Raw genomic sequence first — 17539 nt, forward strand, 5'->3', positions numbered from 1 at the left:
ATGCAATATAGACAGCCTCAAATTGCCTCAGGAAATCTCACCACAGAAGATCTTGTCTTCAAAAAGCAAAAAAGAGAAACATGATGTGCAGGACCAAGGACCCACGCACTGTGGATATTGATGTTATGCTAAGCAGTTTGCAGATAGGTGGCTACTTGGTATTGTTCGAAGTTACGCAGAGTGCTGCCAGGTAGACCAACGTGTTTGTGTAAGGCGAGCCGCTATTTGGCTTAAACGAGCCTGTCTGCGACGACAGCAGTGAGACGACAGTGACAACTATCGTAGAACGGTGACGGCACGATTTCGGCGACGGCCACTGGACTCGTACATACGACTCGCCGATTGTTCGTTGCTACATACGTACTGAGAGTGCGAAAGCGAGAGAAACATAGTTGTGACGTCATCAATGAATACCTGTTATAAAATTGTACACTGCTGTGTCTATGTCACGCGGTCTATGGTAAAATGGCAATGACATTTTCACTACGGTAATGAAACGTTAAATCTTTTTGACCTAGGACCATCATAAAGCCAGCACAATGTTAAATAGCTTCTGCGTAGTTTTACCTGCAAAGAGCTTAGACTATGGTGCTTGATGATTGAGTTATTTTGAAGACAGTTTATTTCTGCTGTGTGAGCCAAAGACAGGTTGACTCGTTTTCACCGTTAAACTCGGCCTTGTTTTCTCAAAACTGCCAATTAAGAAAACAAAAACAACGATCGTGGCCTCATGGGTAGAGAATCGAGATGCTCTTCTGGAGCCCATACTTTGAATTCCACCATCGGCCACGCATGTCTTTGTTTCTGCAGCGGCCTCAAAGGAGGCGTGGAAGGAACCTACCTACCGCAATGTGCCTGGAGAACAACAAACTAAGATTCAAAAGAATGTATCGTGAAAGCCTAATATTTAAAGAAGAACACGAGCAAAGTGACTTTCCTGCGTGGCCGCATTTGCTCAGGTTGTTGACCTTGGAAGGCTTCTGTGAACGAACCGGAGGAGGTTAGAGGCAGTCATTTTACTCTGAACGAACGGCACACAGGTATTGGTTTCACCAAATGCTCATATTTCATTACTAGAGTCGCTTCGGAATGATAACACAGGCTAAAAGACGAGACGATATTGATAATTAATGCTTGACAATACAGAGAGCAATCGGAGTGTAGCTGCGGGTTTCACATGAAGAAGCGCATGCGGACCCTGGCGCCTGGCGCTGGTCGGGGAATGTAGTGCAGCCGCTGCACCTCGGCCGTCACGACGGCGCAAAGGACGAGAACGGCCGCTCCGTAGCTGGCGGTTGGCACGACATCCTCGGGCAGGAACGTCCACGTAAGAGCGCATGCCATGAGCACGTCCATGGCGTACTTGTACATGTTCGCCAGTCCCTGGTCCGTCTCGCGCGCCTTGGACACGAAGAAGACGTACGCGAACGCCGTCTGGCTGGCCATGCTCATCTCACCCATGTCGACCTGGAAGCACAGTTCGCACCAGTGCTGTCCACTTTGCCACGACGTGGCTCCCGAAATCTTAATTTTCACAGGCGCTGATGACCTCGATGGCCAAAGCACAGGAACCGCCGACCTAATTCGCAGTCACTGAGGCTGCATTCTTATCAAGATTGAATTAAGAAACGCCCTTGACCAGAGTAGTAATGGAAAATTGTCCATAGTATTATCGATATTTGAGCTACTGTCGAACTATCCATGGTGAAAAAAAGCCATCGGCTGTACTTTTGACTATAGAATTCTAAGCGTCTTACCGCACATGGTCACTATAAGGTAATCTTATTCTTCACTGCTTCACTGCACGTTACGAACTTAGAATGAAAAGAAGTATTGTCTTTGGCCTGCTGCAACAGGGGCTAGTTTTAGACATGAATATGCGATAGCCATATCTGGCATTTAGACGTCGGAGACAATTTTATGTCAGTCGACACACAATTGCAGCTACAATGCATGAACCGTGTTAGTTGTAGTAAGTTATAAGATCTTGGATTCATTGCGACAGTAAATATATGGACACTCCAGGAGCATTTCTGTCATCACCGTCGGCGCCGCCGTGGAGTTCCGTATCAAGTCCATGGGCGATAAAATTGTCGCCGCGTGCCGTATGCTGTATGTGCGAGTGAAAGCGCGCGAGGTTGAGCCGGCGATCGCCTCAGTCTCGCGGACGCAGCGGACGAAAGCGGTGAGGAAGCGCGCCCCATTCTGTCGCGCGCAAGGCTTCGAGGAGTGTAGCGAGTGGGAGCGAGCTCTACTCTGGGCGGCCCGGGGGGCCGCGCGCTCCCGGCGGGTCCGCTGTACCTTGAAAGTCATCTGCGAGGTGTACAGCGTCCGGGCTGAACTATGTTTTCGCGGCGCTGTTCGCGTTAATGCGAGCGGAAGCACGAAAGTTAATTCGCTCGCTGCAGCTGCCGCATTTCCTCACTGCAGCATTTTGACAGAGCTTATGCGGTCATTTGGTGAGACGTCTTCATTTTAGCTTGTGCTCGCTTGATACAATGTTTGATAATTTAGTTAGTATGTCTACTTTTACCATTTTCACGGCCGATAAAAATAATAGCTTCACTTCGCATGGCTCTCCACTAATTTGCTTTTACAGTCGACGTTTTGAATTTCGGGATTTCTATACCATTAAACATAGCAAAGATTAGCGAAATAGCATAATAATATCGATACCATCACATAGAGCTAAAATACTAATGCTATCAAGAGTCAATTAAATGATAATTTCAATGGAATGATCATGAGCTTTCCAGGACGGCGATCGTTTGTCTATATGCACGGCTCTGTGAAAAAACCACGCCAGTCATCACGCTATTCGCGAATGGCAAAGTGGTAAGGCGGGAATAATTTTTACAGGTCGAAGTAGAAGCAAAAATGTGCGCAAACAGAGATATGCAACAATACAGAACGCCACATGCCACTACACACAACTATAGACTCCAAAACCTAGTTGCTCAGGGTCGATGCTCATGGCCTTCATACTGTAGGTTGAACGGTAGCGCGCCTGCGCTCTCCTTAGTTTCTCGTGGCGCTCGCGATGTTGAACTTCAGCGCGCGTCCTCTTCCTCGTCGCTAGCGGCCCTCGCGCTGTATGTTGAACGGCAGCGCACCTGCTCTCTCTCTAGTTGCTCATAGCGCTTGCGCTCTTGTTGGTTGGTCGTGGCACTCGCCCTGTTAAACGGCAGCACAGTGCTCTCTTGCGTTGCTCGTGCTCGTCGCTTGTGACTTTCGCGTTCTATGCTGAACGTGAGCGTGCTTGCTCTCTCTTTCTAGCTGATTGTAGCCTTTGTATTCCATGTTGAGTTGTGGCGCACCGGCTCTCTCTCTCTAGTTGATCGTGGCCTTGTGGCCTTCGTGCTGCATGTTCGCGGTGGCGACCTGCTCTTTTTATAGTTGATCGTGGCCATCGTGTTGCATGTTGAGTGGCAGGGCACCTGCTCTCTCTATAGTTGAGCGTGGCCCTCGTGTTCCATGTTGAGCGGTGGCGCAACTGGTCTCTTTCTAGTTGATCGTGGCCCTCCTGTTGCATGCCGAGCGGTAGCACACCTGCTCTCTTTCTCTCTAGTTGATAGTGACCCACGCGTTGCATGTTGAGCAGTAGCGCGCCTGATCTCTCTATAATTGATCGTGGCCCTCGTGTACCATGTTGAGCGGCAGCGCAAATGCTATCTCTCTCTAGTTGATGGTGACCGTCGTGTTGCATGTTAAGCTGTATCGCACCTGCTCTTTCTCTAGTTGATCGTGGCCCTCGTGTTCCATGTTGAGCGGTAGCGCACCTGCTCTTTCTCTAGTTGGTCGTGGCCCTCGCGTGGTATATTGAGGGGTGGCGCATCTGCTCTCTGTCTAGTTAATCGTGGTACTCGTGTTCCCTATTCAGCAGTAGCGTCCCTGCCCTCTTTCTCTATCTCTAGTTGATCGTGGTGGTCGCTGGGCATGTTGAGCGGGGTGCCTCTGCTATCTCTGTACTTGATCGTGGCCCTCGTGCTGCATGTTGAGCGGTAGCGCACCTGCTCTTTCTCTAGTTGATCGTGGCCCTCGTGTTCCATGTTGAGCGGCAGCGCACCTTGCGATCTCTCTCTAGTTGATGGTGACCCTCGTGTTGCATGTTAAGCTGTATCGCACCTGCTCTTTGTCTAGTTAATCGTGGCCCTCGTGCTGCAAGTTGAGTGGTAGCGCACCTGCTCTTTCTCTAGTTGATCGTGGCCCTCGTGTTCCATGTTGAGCGGTAGCGCACCTGCTCTCTGTCTAGTTGATCGTGGTCCTCGTGTTCCCTATTGAGTAGTAGCGTACCTGCCCTCTTTCTCTATCTCTAGTTGAGCGTGGCGGTCGCTGGGCATGTTGAGCGGGGTGCATCTGCTGTTTCTCTCTCTCGTTGATCGTGGCCCTCGCGTTCCATGTTGAGCGGTAGCGCACCTGCTCTTTTTCTCTCTGTCCCTCTCGCCCTGATTGATCGCGACACTCGCGTTGCACGTTGAACGGTCGCGTACCTGCTCTCGCTCTAGTTGATCGTGGCCCTCGTCTTCCATGTTGAGCGGTAGCGCACGTGTTCTCTCTCACTAGTTCATCGTGGCCCTCGTGTGCATGTTGAGCGGTAGCGCACCTTCTCTCTCTCTAGTTGCTCGTGGCGCTCGTGTTGCATGTTGAGTGGTAGTGCACTTGGGAAGGTATTCCGTAAGAGTCCACCTAGTGGACATGTCCATTTTGTCCTGATTGGCTGGGCTGGGCTGCGCGTCCGCAGCAACCAGGCGCCACAGCTAATGAGCACTTCAACAGCAGATGAAATGGACATGTACCCTAGGTGGACTCTTACAGAATACCTCCCCTGCTCTCGTTCTAGTTGATCATAGTACCGGCACTGCTATTTAACTGTAGCGCACGTACCCTGTTGTTGCTCGTGGCCCTCGCGCTGTATGTTCAACAGCAGCGCGCCTGCATTCTCCATAGTTTCTCGACGCATTCGCGATGTTAAACGGCAATGCGGGCGTTGTGTTGTCCGATGCTTGTCTTTCTGTCTAGTTGCTCGTGGTGCTTGCGCAGTTGAATGGCACTGCACATATTCTCTCTTATTCCTTCGGATTGTTGCTAGTGGCCCTAGTGCTGTATGTTGAACCGCAGCGCGCCTGCTTTCCCTGAAGTTGCTTGTGGTGCTCGCGCTGTATGTTAGACGGCAGGGCCCCTGCTCTGTCTCTAGTTGTTCGCTCTCGTTGCTCTCTGTTTAGATGCTCGTGGCGCTCGTGCTGTGGAACACCAGCGCACCTGCGGTGTCTCGTTGCTTGAGCTCATTGCTCGTGACTCTCGCTCTATGTTGAACCAGCAATGCGCCTACTCTCTCTCTAGTTGCCGATGCTGCTCACGCTGTTGTTGAACGGCGGCATGCGTGCTGTCTCTGGATGCTCGTGGTTATTGCTCGCGGCCGCCGCACTGTATGCTTAACCGCAGGGTGTCTGCCTTCTCTCAAGTTGCTAGTGACACTCGCGGTGTTGTGGAACGGCAGCGCGTGCACATGCTCTGTCGTTCGTTGCTGGTGGCCCTCGTTCTGCATGTCGGACGGCAGCGCCCCTGTTCTCTCTCTCTATGCTCTGTTTCAGACATCAGATACAACAGTGTGGAGACTAGACAGACTTGTTCCAGTTGCCGCGTCGGCACTTAGAAAATAGTTTTAGGTTCTTGACCGCAGTTGTGTCAAACTGTTTTTTATATATGCTCAGTAATAAATGGATAAATGTTTTGTCCTAAATGTGGAATACGGCTTGTAATCCGTTGTAATAGATCAATTAGCTTTCCGTAGCTTTTTTTATTTGCGTTTACAGCCGGTCGGGGCAGCCTTAAGAGAACTCTCGCGCGAGCGAGTGCCGGTGGCGCGCAACGAAGCATTAGGGAGGTTTAGCCTGTCCGGTATTCCGGTAAAACGCAGGCGCACTCGTGTTGCTGCGAAAAATTTACACCCGCAACCAAGTAAAATACACTTGGTTACTGCAATATTATCTGTTTCTGTCTGTTTGAGCACTGCGCCACCAGGTGGCCATGCAGACCGCTCACGTTTACGCCTCCGCCCCAACGGCCAAACGCTCCCCGTCCGCCTGCGTTTTACCGGAATACCGGACAAGCTAAACCTCGCTATTTACGGAACGCACGGAGCAATACATTTTCGTAACGGCAGCGTGTCAACTGGTTTGGAAACGCCAGTATGTGCACGGCAGTGCGATTCTGCAGAAGCTGTCCCACGCAGAACACCTTTTCTTTATTTTGGGGGGCGAAAGGGGTAGGGGGCGGAATATCAATAAAGTTGAGCGTCTGCTGTACCTGTCATTTAGAGCGTGAAACAAAATGTTGACATAAAACGCTTTTTCAAATGCCAAATATGTTTCACACATAATCCGCAAGACATTTTGAAACATTGAGCTTTAGGGATGCGCCAGTTCACTGCAACAGAAGCCACCGTGGTTAGAGATGTGTGAATGAAAAACGCCTATACTGTTTGTCTTTCCGATACAAATTCAAGAGCGCAGAAGCCACTGCGCTTAGAAACGTGCGAAACAAAAGCCAGTATTGTTTATATCTTTAGGATGTAAAGCCTGCTAAGGAAATTCTGTGGCGCTGAGTGCCATTCAGTTTTCGGTAGGAATGTTTGTATACAAATTATATCCTTTTTTTCTGCTTGTTTTCCTCAATACATACGCGCCATGTTTTGTGTAACCGATTTCAATGGCTTGGTAGACTAGTGATCATACGTTTCACCGCGCGAAAGCAGTTTAAAACGGAATGTGCACCACAGACATTTCTGTTTGCGATTATGACGTCACTGCGCATTTTAGAAAGAGCAAACGTTACGCAGCTCGTACTGGGAGTCTTGCGCATATCTCGAGAACACTTAACATCACATAGATGAATGCCATATTTAAAAGAAAGAGAAATTATCCTTGTTTTGGTGACAGTTACCGTCAAATGCTAGAGCAAAATCTCGCACAGGCTTATAAAAATAGATTAATTAAAGTGTTTAATGAAAACAGTGCATAATTACCAATTGTGATAGGTAGTACTACTGTCGGTTCGACGCGCGCCCGCCTGAGAGGCTTGCTGACTGCGGGTGGAATTCCCAAAGAACGTCCTTGAGATTTGCCCTTTTGATCGCTGCCAGGACACGCTATTGCACACAGCGTTTCCAAATGTCTATATTGCGCACTCAATCATGACAATGTTTCTCATCAGCAAGATCGGCAGCAGGCTTTTTCCTGAAAGGGGCCAGCATAGAGCAAGTGCGCCCGCAAGTAGAAACCTTACTAAGGTTTATCGCTGTATATGTAATGGCCACTCAATTTAACGCACCACATAGATAAAAATCATTCATGCGAACAGAAAAGAGCTTGATTTTACTGTTGTACAGCTCGCAGCGTCTGCCTCAATCGCCTTTGAGTTTCTCCTGAAACACGTAATTCAGCTTGACGAGTTTGACTGAGTGGCTCGTGAGGCTGTTGTGACACTTAACGACAAAAATACTGTGTACGAATCGCGGGATTACGAGGCCATTTTTGCCATCGTGGCAACGCAAGCGAGCGCGTGGTCGGACCGATGAGAGAAGAGGCGATCATCTACATTCTAATGTGCGCGCTGGGGGAGCAGTCGGCGCAGGTGTAACGGGCGAAACTTTTTTTATTTGTAAATTTTCATGTACTTTCTTCCCATCCGTTGCACCCTCGTTACCATCTCTGTTTATATGACTTTCGTTTTTCTGACTGCGTGATTTTATCAGATTTCCATTAGTCTGTGCTTGTTTGCCAACATTCTTCACCTCTTCCACCATTTGCATGCACGATATTGCGGTGCGAATGAAGGCGCACCACAGCCATCGCATTCTTTTCACGTGTATTCTTTCTACTTCATCGAACTTAATTTCGCTCTGTACTTCTCTACTTCAAATCAGGTCTTGTTTATATCACGCTGCAGTGCCACATTTGTGGTGTTACCATTGGCCTCCAATATCGCCTACCTTTCCTTATATTCCACCCCCCGATAAGGTCTTTGACTTTAGGAATATATTCTGTGAATTTTAGCGCTGGCCCCATTGTTTCTTTCCCCACTTGCTCGCATCACCTCATGATTATAACAGCTTTAAAGTGCTTTACGTTTTACGGTAGCTGCATTCAGTTATCGGTGCGTCGCAGCTGCATTCATTACCCCTGCGTTTAGTGGGGCCGAGCAGTATTTTAACACCGCAAACAGCGCATCGTGATTGGTAGAATACGGGAAAGGATTAGAATGGGACTTATTTCTGTGGATCCCAAAGGCTGGACGAGTTCCCAGTAGTGGGTAGATATATGTAAGTCACGGGGATCGGTTCACTGTTTTGTGACAGAAGATCTAACCGCCTTATGCCTCGCTCACAACACATAAACTCTGTTAATGTGTTTGATGACACAAAAATAACGCCGACGGAAGGTTTAAGCTTCGTTTGTATATATCTTCTTCCGCTCAGAAGTTGTGGTCAGAGATTTTCGTCATATGCACTAAGCGACAGGGGCACGATCATCTACCTAATTCATACATAAAGGCGGGCGATAGGAAAACTGCAGAATTACCAGCCCTACAACCTTGTCAAAGTTGCTTAAATAATTTCTACTAGTAATTAACTCGAAGTACAGGTTTTTTGCAGTTAGCCTCTAACGTGCAAAGCATAGGAAGGTGCATGAGCGTTCTTAGATTACGCAATCGTTGGGATGCGGACGTCATGAATGCCACATTTGCACACGCTACCTCGTGTTCCACGCCAGAACGCCATGTATGCTCAGCCAGAGCGGCGGGTGGGTTGAGCTTCCAAGCGAATGTAAGCGATACGAGTGGGAGTCGACGCAAGAGCCCGGTTACCTTGGTCAGCAGCGCCTTGGGGCTTTCGAGCACGTTGCCGGCGAGCAGGGTTGAGAAGAGGAGCGATGTGAAGGACGAGTGGAGCAGCAGCACCCCCTGGGGGATGTCCTTCGTGGTGTGCGCGAAAAACTCTTGGCCAGCCACCAGGCAGGCTGACAAGAAGGCCCACCCAAAGCTCTGCAGTCTCTGCGAACCCGCCCCTTCGTCCTGGTACAACAGTAGCCCCATGGCCGTTACCAGGCACGTCTGCAGGGGTTAAGAGTGGCCAAGCTTAGTCAGCCGTTCGTGGTACTTTGCTCTGCTATAAGTGCGGCAGCAGGACAACAGAAAGTGCGGCAATAGACAAGAATAAACAAAGTACACGTAACGTGAGCTAAATATTGTCATGCATAATAGAGTCCCCGCTATTAGAAAGCACAGATAATAGAACTGATAATCCCCTATTACTTGTCCGTGTCTACGTCTCACTGCCACTCTTATACTAATCGTTCACGAACTAGATATAGGCCCCCCTGTCGAAACGGTGGCCACGCTTTTTTAAGCACTTTATACCTGATGACGTGACTTCTACAGCGCAGCCTGATTATCAGTTACTTCCATATTTTGTCGTTAAAAGTACTTACATCCTATTTGAGATCATAAGAAAACAATATGGCATAATAAGGGACCCAGTTGACCAAACGATCTTACGAGCAAGTTTTGGTGCTAGAAAAATCTTACGAAAAAAGCGTATTCGCAACGCTCAAGCCATTAGTAAGATCAAAAAGCTTGCGATGCGCATCGCAGCAAGAAATTTGAGCTGTAGTCGACAAGAACCGCGTATGTGATGGTAGCACGGGGGCGAACTTCAATGCTTACCCCAATAGTAACAGTAAGTCGATTGACAAAACTAAGCAGCCGTCGCAGTTGCCGACGTGAGAAGGAATTCCTACGATAGGCGGGCAGCAGTCTTACGGACATAACTATGTTTGTATGGGCCGCTTGAGGCGACGCGGTTAAGTGGTGGAACCTGCTGTTGCAGCTGATCGGCCAGAGGGCACAATTGATAGCCGGGGATTGCACGTGCTTTCATCTTTGTAGCGCTCTCTCATTTGTCGTATCAAAGTGCATTGAGTAGTTCTAGTGCATAAGTGTATGTCACAGTGCGGCATTATTCTATTCGGCGGAGCACCGATCAACGGGTGCCAAAGGTCGTGGAAATGGGGACCGGCGATCAAGAAGGGTATTGCCGGCCAGTCGTGCCGAAAGAAGTCGAAAGCCGGTTTAGAGATTATTATCCTTTTGTTGTCGTAGCGACCGTGACGCCCCGACAGGTTTTTTTAGGAACCCCTGTGTATTCTCTGCCCCGCATTGAGAAGCTTACTATGACGGCAGGGGTGCAAATACTCCGCAATATGTGGTGTGTCTGTGCAACCCTGTGTCCACGCAGTGCTGACAGTGTATGTGTGCCGACAGCGCCGTATGGCCGGACGCCGCCGTTTCTCCTGTGTTTGTGAACGAACAATAGAGGCCCGCCACGGACTCAAGGGTGTGCGTGTGTGGTGCAATACGAGTACGGGACCTCTAAATGCCCCGGGGAATCACCCGTTCCCTTACCCCTAATTAAAGGGGCGCGGCCGAGACCTTGGGAGGAGCCGGGATCCAACTGGGTGATCTTTATTGAATCGTCACCAATATCTGCCGTTGCCCAACACAGGGAACTAGGGAAAGGAGAAGTTATTTAATCGCAGGTTTTAGACTGAGGTGAGCAGTGTAGAAGCTGAGCCTACAATATGTTGAATAGCGTCAAGGAGCTGGTGCCGTCGAGTATTGATGGGGCCGCCTAGCCGCGTCTTAACTGCGAGAGTTGACGTAGGAGACGTCAAACCAACGTCTGCATCCAAGCTCACCGTAGTTCCCCTCAAGTTAGCTCAACCTGCTTGAGGGAAGACGTCAGACCTAGACTCCCGGGAAACCCAACCCAGCAATCGCATCCACCGTAACGAGATCGGCTTACCAGCGTTCTTCGGGAAAGCTCTGCCGTCGACTCCAAGCTTGATAGACATGCTGCTGCTGCCGGGCCGTGCGTATGCCATCATTTCTTTTCTTGTGAACTCCGTTTAGTTGACCACCGTTAAGTGTGTTTTGTGGAGTGACAATTTCTATATTTACTGTCAACTGTTCATTCTATTTCTTTTGTATTCATCATTGATCTATATTAGGTGCATGTGTGTTAGTGTTCTTGTGTCTTTTTGTGTTTCTTTTAATATTTGTGCGATTGCCAGTCGATAAAGATTTTTTTCTGTCTTTCTCGGGGCTTTGACATCTTCGCTGTGTTCGCTTGTGCACAGAACGACCAACCGACTTGTGTACCCTGTCGACGACTTCCCTCCGACAGCGAACGGGGGACAAGTGTATTAGGCGTGCGCTGCTGCTGAAGCCAGTAACATTAAGGGTGTGCGCCGAAGTTCTGCTTAATCTCTGATGTTCTCTAGCTGTTGTTGTATTTGCGAAATAGCCGGATTTTTCACGCTCTTCATGACACTTTAGAGGGTAGCAGTGCGGTGTCCGTCACTGACAAACATCAAGTTTTTCATTGATATGTTTTCAGCATTTTCGTAATTTTTTTTCTACTTTAGGCTCTCCTCGGTCATAAGACTACGAATCATTATTTTTCGAACCGCTTTCGAGGCTACACTTCTCCATGCGAGACGAATAAACGCAGAAACGCCTAAACATTGCTAATTATGAAATCTTTTTGCTGTTGGGCGATCCGTTGTTGTACTGCTTGCTGTGAGTCTCAGCGTTTTATTATCTTAATCATAGATTCAATTAATCACTAAGTTGACGTGGCGCAGCGTTTGGGCTCCTGGCTTTGCTGATCCTGGAGCTTACGGTGTGGACAAAGGTATGCGTACGACGGAGGGCAACGTGTCTATGATACGAAGTCTGATGTTAATACAAGGAGATAGCAAAAATAGCTGACAAATAAAATCACGTACCACAATTAATATGAAAATCATGTGGACTCTTCGAACAAGCGTGATGGTGTGAAGAAAATACACCTTGTGAACGGAGCCAATAATCCTAGCCTGAGCCCTCTTGTAGCTAACTGCGGTAAAGGAAAGCGTACGAATATTCTTCTGTGTGGGTGACATCTTTTGAGGGGACAACACCTGTCAATTCTAATGGAGTACGAAAATTCATGGCGCCATGAAGGGCTATGTGAAGGGTCACCAGGTTGTTGGCTCAGCAGGTTGTCATACGGTGGCCTGTGCTCCAATATGTAGAATGTGACATAACGGCAAGACTTGGGGGTATGCTTACGCATACTTAGGAAACTCTAGTAGAGTTTGTGCATTTTTTTCCTCATTCCATCCTTGATGTCTGCACACAGCGGTCAGCGTGAATGGAGGTGTAGTCGTGAGATCGGCCATCTTGTGTAGGGCAACCTAAACGGTTAGGAAGGCTTCCTATCAGTGGTTGATATACATGTAGAATGCAGGATTCCTCTGATGTGCTCATCCTGGAATCAATTTGGATCAAATTTGGTGAACTTAATATAATTCAAGCGTGAAATTGCGACTCTTAGGAGCAGACTCTTCTTTAGGTATTCAGAGCATTCACAAAATGTGATACGAATAAAAAAAAAAGACAGGAAGTGAACTTTTTAAAGACTTGTGTCTGCACATAAAAACCCAAAGTCTCAATTTTTAAACAACGTCTACTGTGACGTCTATAGTGGAAAATATCGACAAATTTTGCCGCCAGTCCGTTTCATAAAATAATTCGTGAATGTCACTTTTTCAAGAGTATTGTAGAAAGCAATGACGTTACGTAATCTGAATATATTGAATTCGTACGTTTAAACGCTTTCATGGAGGATTTAATGAAGTTGGGACGGCTGTTTTCGTAGAGGTGTGCCGTGTTGGTAAGCATGGCAATTAAAATTTGTTTCTGCTCATCTTCCACTCAGTATGTGGAAATAATAAAGGAACAATATAGAATGTATACTCTGACCGCTGACTACTTTCCTTTTAAATGTAATAAGTTCCATTGAAATCGGTTCAGCGGATATCTAATAACACTGCTATACAACAACCAAAATTGACGAGAGGAGCGTTGGCTCCTCTCGTCACGTGTCGCTATTTACGAATTGTAGCCGGTGAGCTTGCAAGATTCATCCACTTCCAATGAATATCTAGGATGACACCAGCTTTGTGACATGAGCACGTAGTCACTGCATGTGCGAACTATTGTATTATCCATACACTCGACCTTTAAGTAAGTAGTCATAGCTTGTGTAGGTCACGCAACAATTTAATGAAGGCGCTAAGATTTACGCGTTTTGCATGTGCTTCAATAAGAAAACCAGAGCCGACGCACAACATCGCAAGCATGCGTGACTCACCAGCGAGAAGACGAACCATACAGGTCTCTGTGTCGTTGACCCTGCCATGGTGGGTAGGCCTGCCAGAACGGGTGCCATGCTTGTTAGCGCCGCAGAGTCTACGATGCGGAGATGTATCAAGGACATGAACCTGCGAGAATGAACGCAGCAATTGGGTTTAAGTGGAAATAGCTGCTTTTCATATGGCGAACAGATGCTTGGAAGGCTGTGTTTTCAACCACAAATAAGATTATTCCTCTTAAAAAAATATTGAGCTACAACGCACATGTCGAAATGCGCATGTGCATGAAGCTTGAGCCTTAGTGAGGCGGTAAATCAATGATATGCAGATAAATGCGACACGCACATTGCTTTCATCCCATGCAACCTGTAATATCATGCAGTGTGATCTCGTGCAATGTTTACATTTATTCACTGCAGAGGCCACAACGCTCACACTAATACTGTGCAAGCTTGGGTTTAGGCACCGCACCGCTCCCAATCTGTGGCGGAAAGCGAGCGCCAAATCAGGACTGCGCACAATGTGAGACTTCGACGCAGCGAGGCCACGACAATAAAGGCAATGGGTGATGCTCGTCGGTGGAAAGAGTGTCAATTATAGATGCATGCAGAGGGTTAAGAGTGGTACCTAAACAAATTTAGGCATTTCATGCACCTTGAGTCACAGTGGCATGCGTACCAATAGTGGGGAATCGGACATGAAGTGGAAACATACCCAGTGGCACGTACCACAATGGCCGAAGTATGGGGTAACACAAATGTAAGAAAAAGTATGAAAATCAAATTAGCTGGTGATCTTCATAATATTTCTTTTTCAATGAGATATACACTTAGCTTGATAACAAAGACACCGTTCTCTAGAGGCACCTGTGAGTCCATGATATGCACAGTATTTATGCGGGGTAGTCATATTGAAGCTTTACGGAATTTTTAAAAACCGCCCGTGTCAGAAAGCTGAATTCTTGTCGTAAGTAGGATTATTCGAAGAGGCGGACATTGCTGGAGCGAGAAATTAAAACACGTACTCTACTAATTGACAAGAATTTACTAATTTACTTCTTAACTAATTACTTCACGACGACACGTGTCGCTATTTACGAATTGTAGCCAGTGAGCTTGCAAGATTCATCCACTTCAAATGAATATCAAAGATGACACCAATTTTGTGACATTATTTCCCAAAGTATGGGACCAAATACATGAGATTTCCAGTTAATTTTGTACTTTAATGCATAAGAGAGCGTTTTGTAAAAAAAAAGTAAATGGAACAACAGCCCATTTTAAAGAGAGTTTCATGGCGCATTTGTGCAAACTGGTGTCGTTTCGGAATTTAATTCTAAGTTGATACGCCTCGCAAACTCCCCAGCTACCATTCTCAAATTGCAATATGTGCCGTAAATTAATTATTCAGAAGTTAATAAGACAACTTTTAGTAATTAGTACAGTGTGTGTTTACATTTACAGTGCCAGTAATGTCAGCCTCTCTGACTTATCCAGTTTAAGGACTAGAATTAAGCTATCTGCAACAAGCTATTTTTTTTTAAATCCATAAAAATGAGAAATGATTACCCTGTACCGTAATTAATTTCTTAATTGTGTACCACAGGTACACTCATTGCCACAACTTTATCCGTCTGTGTCGAACGAGAATTCCAGGGAAAGAGGCAAATGAATCTTCGGGTCAACAATACCTGTTCCCATTGCGTTCTGAATTCACGAGTGTTCGGTTGAGAACGGGTTGATTTTGACCCCTGCATGACGGCGGTCACGTTGCAGTTACAGAGCAGTCAGAACACGTGATGCACCACAGCACATGTGAGCTGATGCAATGGGACGCGCCACTATAAGTATGCATCCTATCCGCCTGCATGCTTCGCGATAAACTGCAGTAAGGCGTTTCAAGAGTTGGAACTATCTTGTGTGCTGTAAGGTTCGTCGTGCAGCGCATAATAAATGTAACATACATGGTACAGGATATTTCAGGGAATGAGCTAGCGGTTGTTCGGCCCTTTCTGTTCTTTTCCTATATGCTAAAACCCATTTGGATAAGTGGTTCATTTTCAACCAAAACAAGTAGCAGTATTTATCCACACATATTAGTACGGTGGCATGAACGAGTTACGAGCTGGGAAACGGAATCATCAGATAAAATGAAGGTTCCCCGTGGGCATCGCTACATCTCGTCATTATATAAATGCAAAAACGCCTGTTTATGCAAGACTTCTTTTTCTGTCGAGTAACGTTACATACTGTCTGAATCACACTTTTCAAGAGTAGTCAAACGGTTGTGTTGTCCGCCACGTTTGGAAAAAGAAGAAGCACAGGCCGAAGCCGCGTTGAGGCCATGCATGGTCGTGCCGCAAGCTGTAGCCATGGGCTATAGGTAAAGCATATGTCGAAACAAGCCACTACAGTGAGGTAGCAGCTACCGCAGTCTGCTGCCGGCCGCTCGAACCCTCTAGCAAAGTGTGGTTCAGACTGTCTCGTGTATCAAAGCAAGGGGATCTTTCGAATATACGGCGTCAATAAAGTACTCCTTGCGGAAAGTCGTTTTTGATTAGCCAGGCCCCCTGCTTTTCGTTATATTGCCATAGCAATCATATGGACACTCCAACCCAATCTTTGCCACTGTTGTTGCCGTGAGCTTGCGTGTACATTTGCGTATATGCATGCTATACGCGAGGCCATGTTACATGACATGCGGTATATTCGGGTTATACTGCCCCACCATTCTATCACTAATGTTGCCCATGATAGATCTTACATTCCCGACAAAATTATTCCTCAGAGCTTTGAGAATGGCAGCTGACAAATAAATGTCATGAAATAAAACACCGACAGCGCGTGCCTTTTATCTTCTCATACTTCAATAATAAAAGCGCAAACAATGACAGAAGTGAAACCTGAAAATGATATAATTTTATTAGCGTGGCTGTGCACAACTTCCAGGATCGGCTCAGCAGAGGTTTGAAATATACACGATACAGAAAAGTTGTGGTAAAGTCGCTAAGAAAGACTTTGGCTTTTATTAATAAATATATGAAGTTGTCCGATGCGATGATTCAAGCAGAGAAGCCCTAGCACAACAGCTCGTTTTTACTTAGTCAGCCTTAAATTTATACTGTTACGTCCAAGCGCGTAAAAGGGACGCGTGGATCAAGAAGAGAAAAAAAGAGGAGAACGAAGACGGTGCAGCGGCCATTCCTGTTGTTCGTAGCCTGCCGTTCCTGCTCTCGCACGCCTAAATAAACCCCTTTTCCCCGTGCTTGTAACAAATTGGTGGAGGTGCGGGGTACACCTCGTAACCACGGAGCCTACGCTGCTACAACTTCGCCGAAGCCGTCGACTTGCCGGAGTTCCGCCACCATCACCTGACATGACTGAATACGCCTGCCAGATTCCCGAAGGTTCTGACGCGGCTTCAAGGCCAGCACCTGGCGTTCCGTGGCAATACTACCGGGTGCCACTCACTTTCGGAGGAAAAGCCGGAGAAGATGTCGACGAGTGGCTCACAAACTACCGAAGGGTGAGCCGATCTAACGGTTGGAACACGACCGCACAGTTGTCAAATGTTGTGTTTTTCCTTACCGACACAGCACTCGTCTGGTATGAGAATCACGAAGACACGCTCACTTCATGGGAGCTGTTCGTAGAGGAGCTCAGAGCGTGTTTTGGAGAGACTAGCGCAAAAAAAGAAACGCGCCGAACAGACGCTTTCGCAAAGAGCTCAGATTCCCGGCGAGACCTGTAGGACTTATATCGAAGAAGTGCTGAAACTGTGCAAAATAGTAAACTCGCAAATGTCTGAAGAGGACAAAGTTGGACATTTGTTGAAAGGGATAGCCGAAGACGTCTACAATTTTTTGATCGGCAAAGCAAGCTTGGATTCCGTGTCTGACGTCATTCGCCACTGCAGGACCTTTGAGACGCTGAAGATGCGACGGATAATGCCGAAGTTTGGTCGCCTGGCTAATGTCACAACGGTGGCAAGTGTAGACCCGAGTTCGTGTGTTGACCTTCCATCAACAATACGGCAGATTGTTCGCGAAGAGTTGCTCCATCGGGAAGAGATGTACCGTTGCACACCCGGCATCGCTGGTGCGTACTTACCACACGAGATGCGAGTCACGGCCGTTTCGACCGCATGGCAACCCACGGTTCACTCAGCGACCGTCGAGTATAGGTCTACCCCACATACGAGAGGGACCCTAAGCTATCAAGATCATGACTACGACCGACGCCCTCGCCGCACGCACGCCTCCGGGCGGCCGATGCCTAGCCATG

At 47.4% G+C, this 17539-nt stretch overlaps 1 protein-coding gene across 1 annotated transcript; it reads right to left on the reverse strand.

Annotated features, from left to right (window-relative positions):
• Nucleotides 1–1113: 1113 nt before the first annotated feature.
• On the reverse strand, nt 1114–13382 carry LOC142574287 (uncharacterized). Its single transcript, XM_075683409.1, has 3 exons — nt 13256–13382; nt 8866–9111; nt 1114–1467 (listed from the first exon to the last, which is right to left on the reverse strand). Exons 1-3 carry the CDS (start codon nt 13379–13381, stop codon nt 1174–1176), a joined length of 666 nt encoding a protein of 221 aa, XP_075539524.1. The 5' UTR covers nt 13382; the 3' UTR covers nt 1114–1173.
• Nucleotides 13383–17539: the final 4157 nt, after the last annotated feature.

This window comes from Dermacentor variabilis, chromosome 3, assembly GCF_050947875.1.
Source record: "Dermacentor variabilis isolate Ectoservices chromosome 3, ASM5094787v1, whole genome shotgun sequence".
In the NCBI taxonomy this organism is placed as follows: Eukaryota; Metazoa; Arthropoda; class Arachnida; order Ixodida; family Ixodidae; genus Dermacentor; species Dermacentor variabilis.

What these genes read in the sequence shown, in the direction of transcription:
- LOC142574287 (XM_075683409.1), bottom strand. Translation starts at nt 13,381, where the DNA reads ATGTCCTTGATACATCTCCGCATCGTAGACTCTGCGGCGCTAACAAGC. An exon ending in TATGGTTCGTCTTCTCGCTG is followed by an intron (nt 9,112 to 13,255) that starts GTGAGTCACGCA and finishes TAACCCCTGCAG; the next exon opens with ACGTGCCTGGTAACGGCCAT. An exon ending in CCAAGGCGCTGCTGACCAAG is followed by an intron (nt 1,468 to 8,865) that starts GTAACCGGGCTC and finishes CTGTGCTTCCAG; the next exon opens with GTCGACATGGGTGAGATGAG.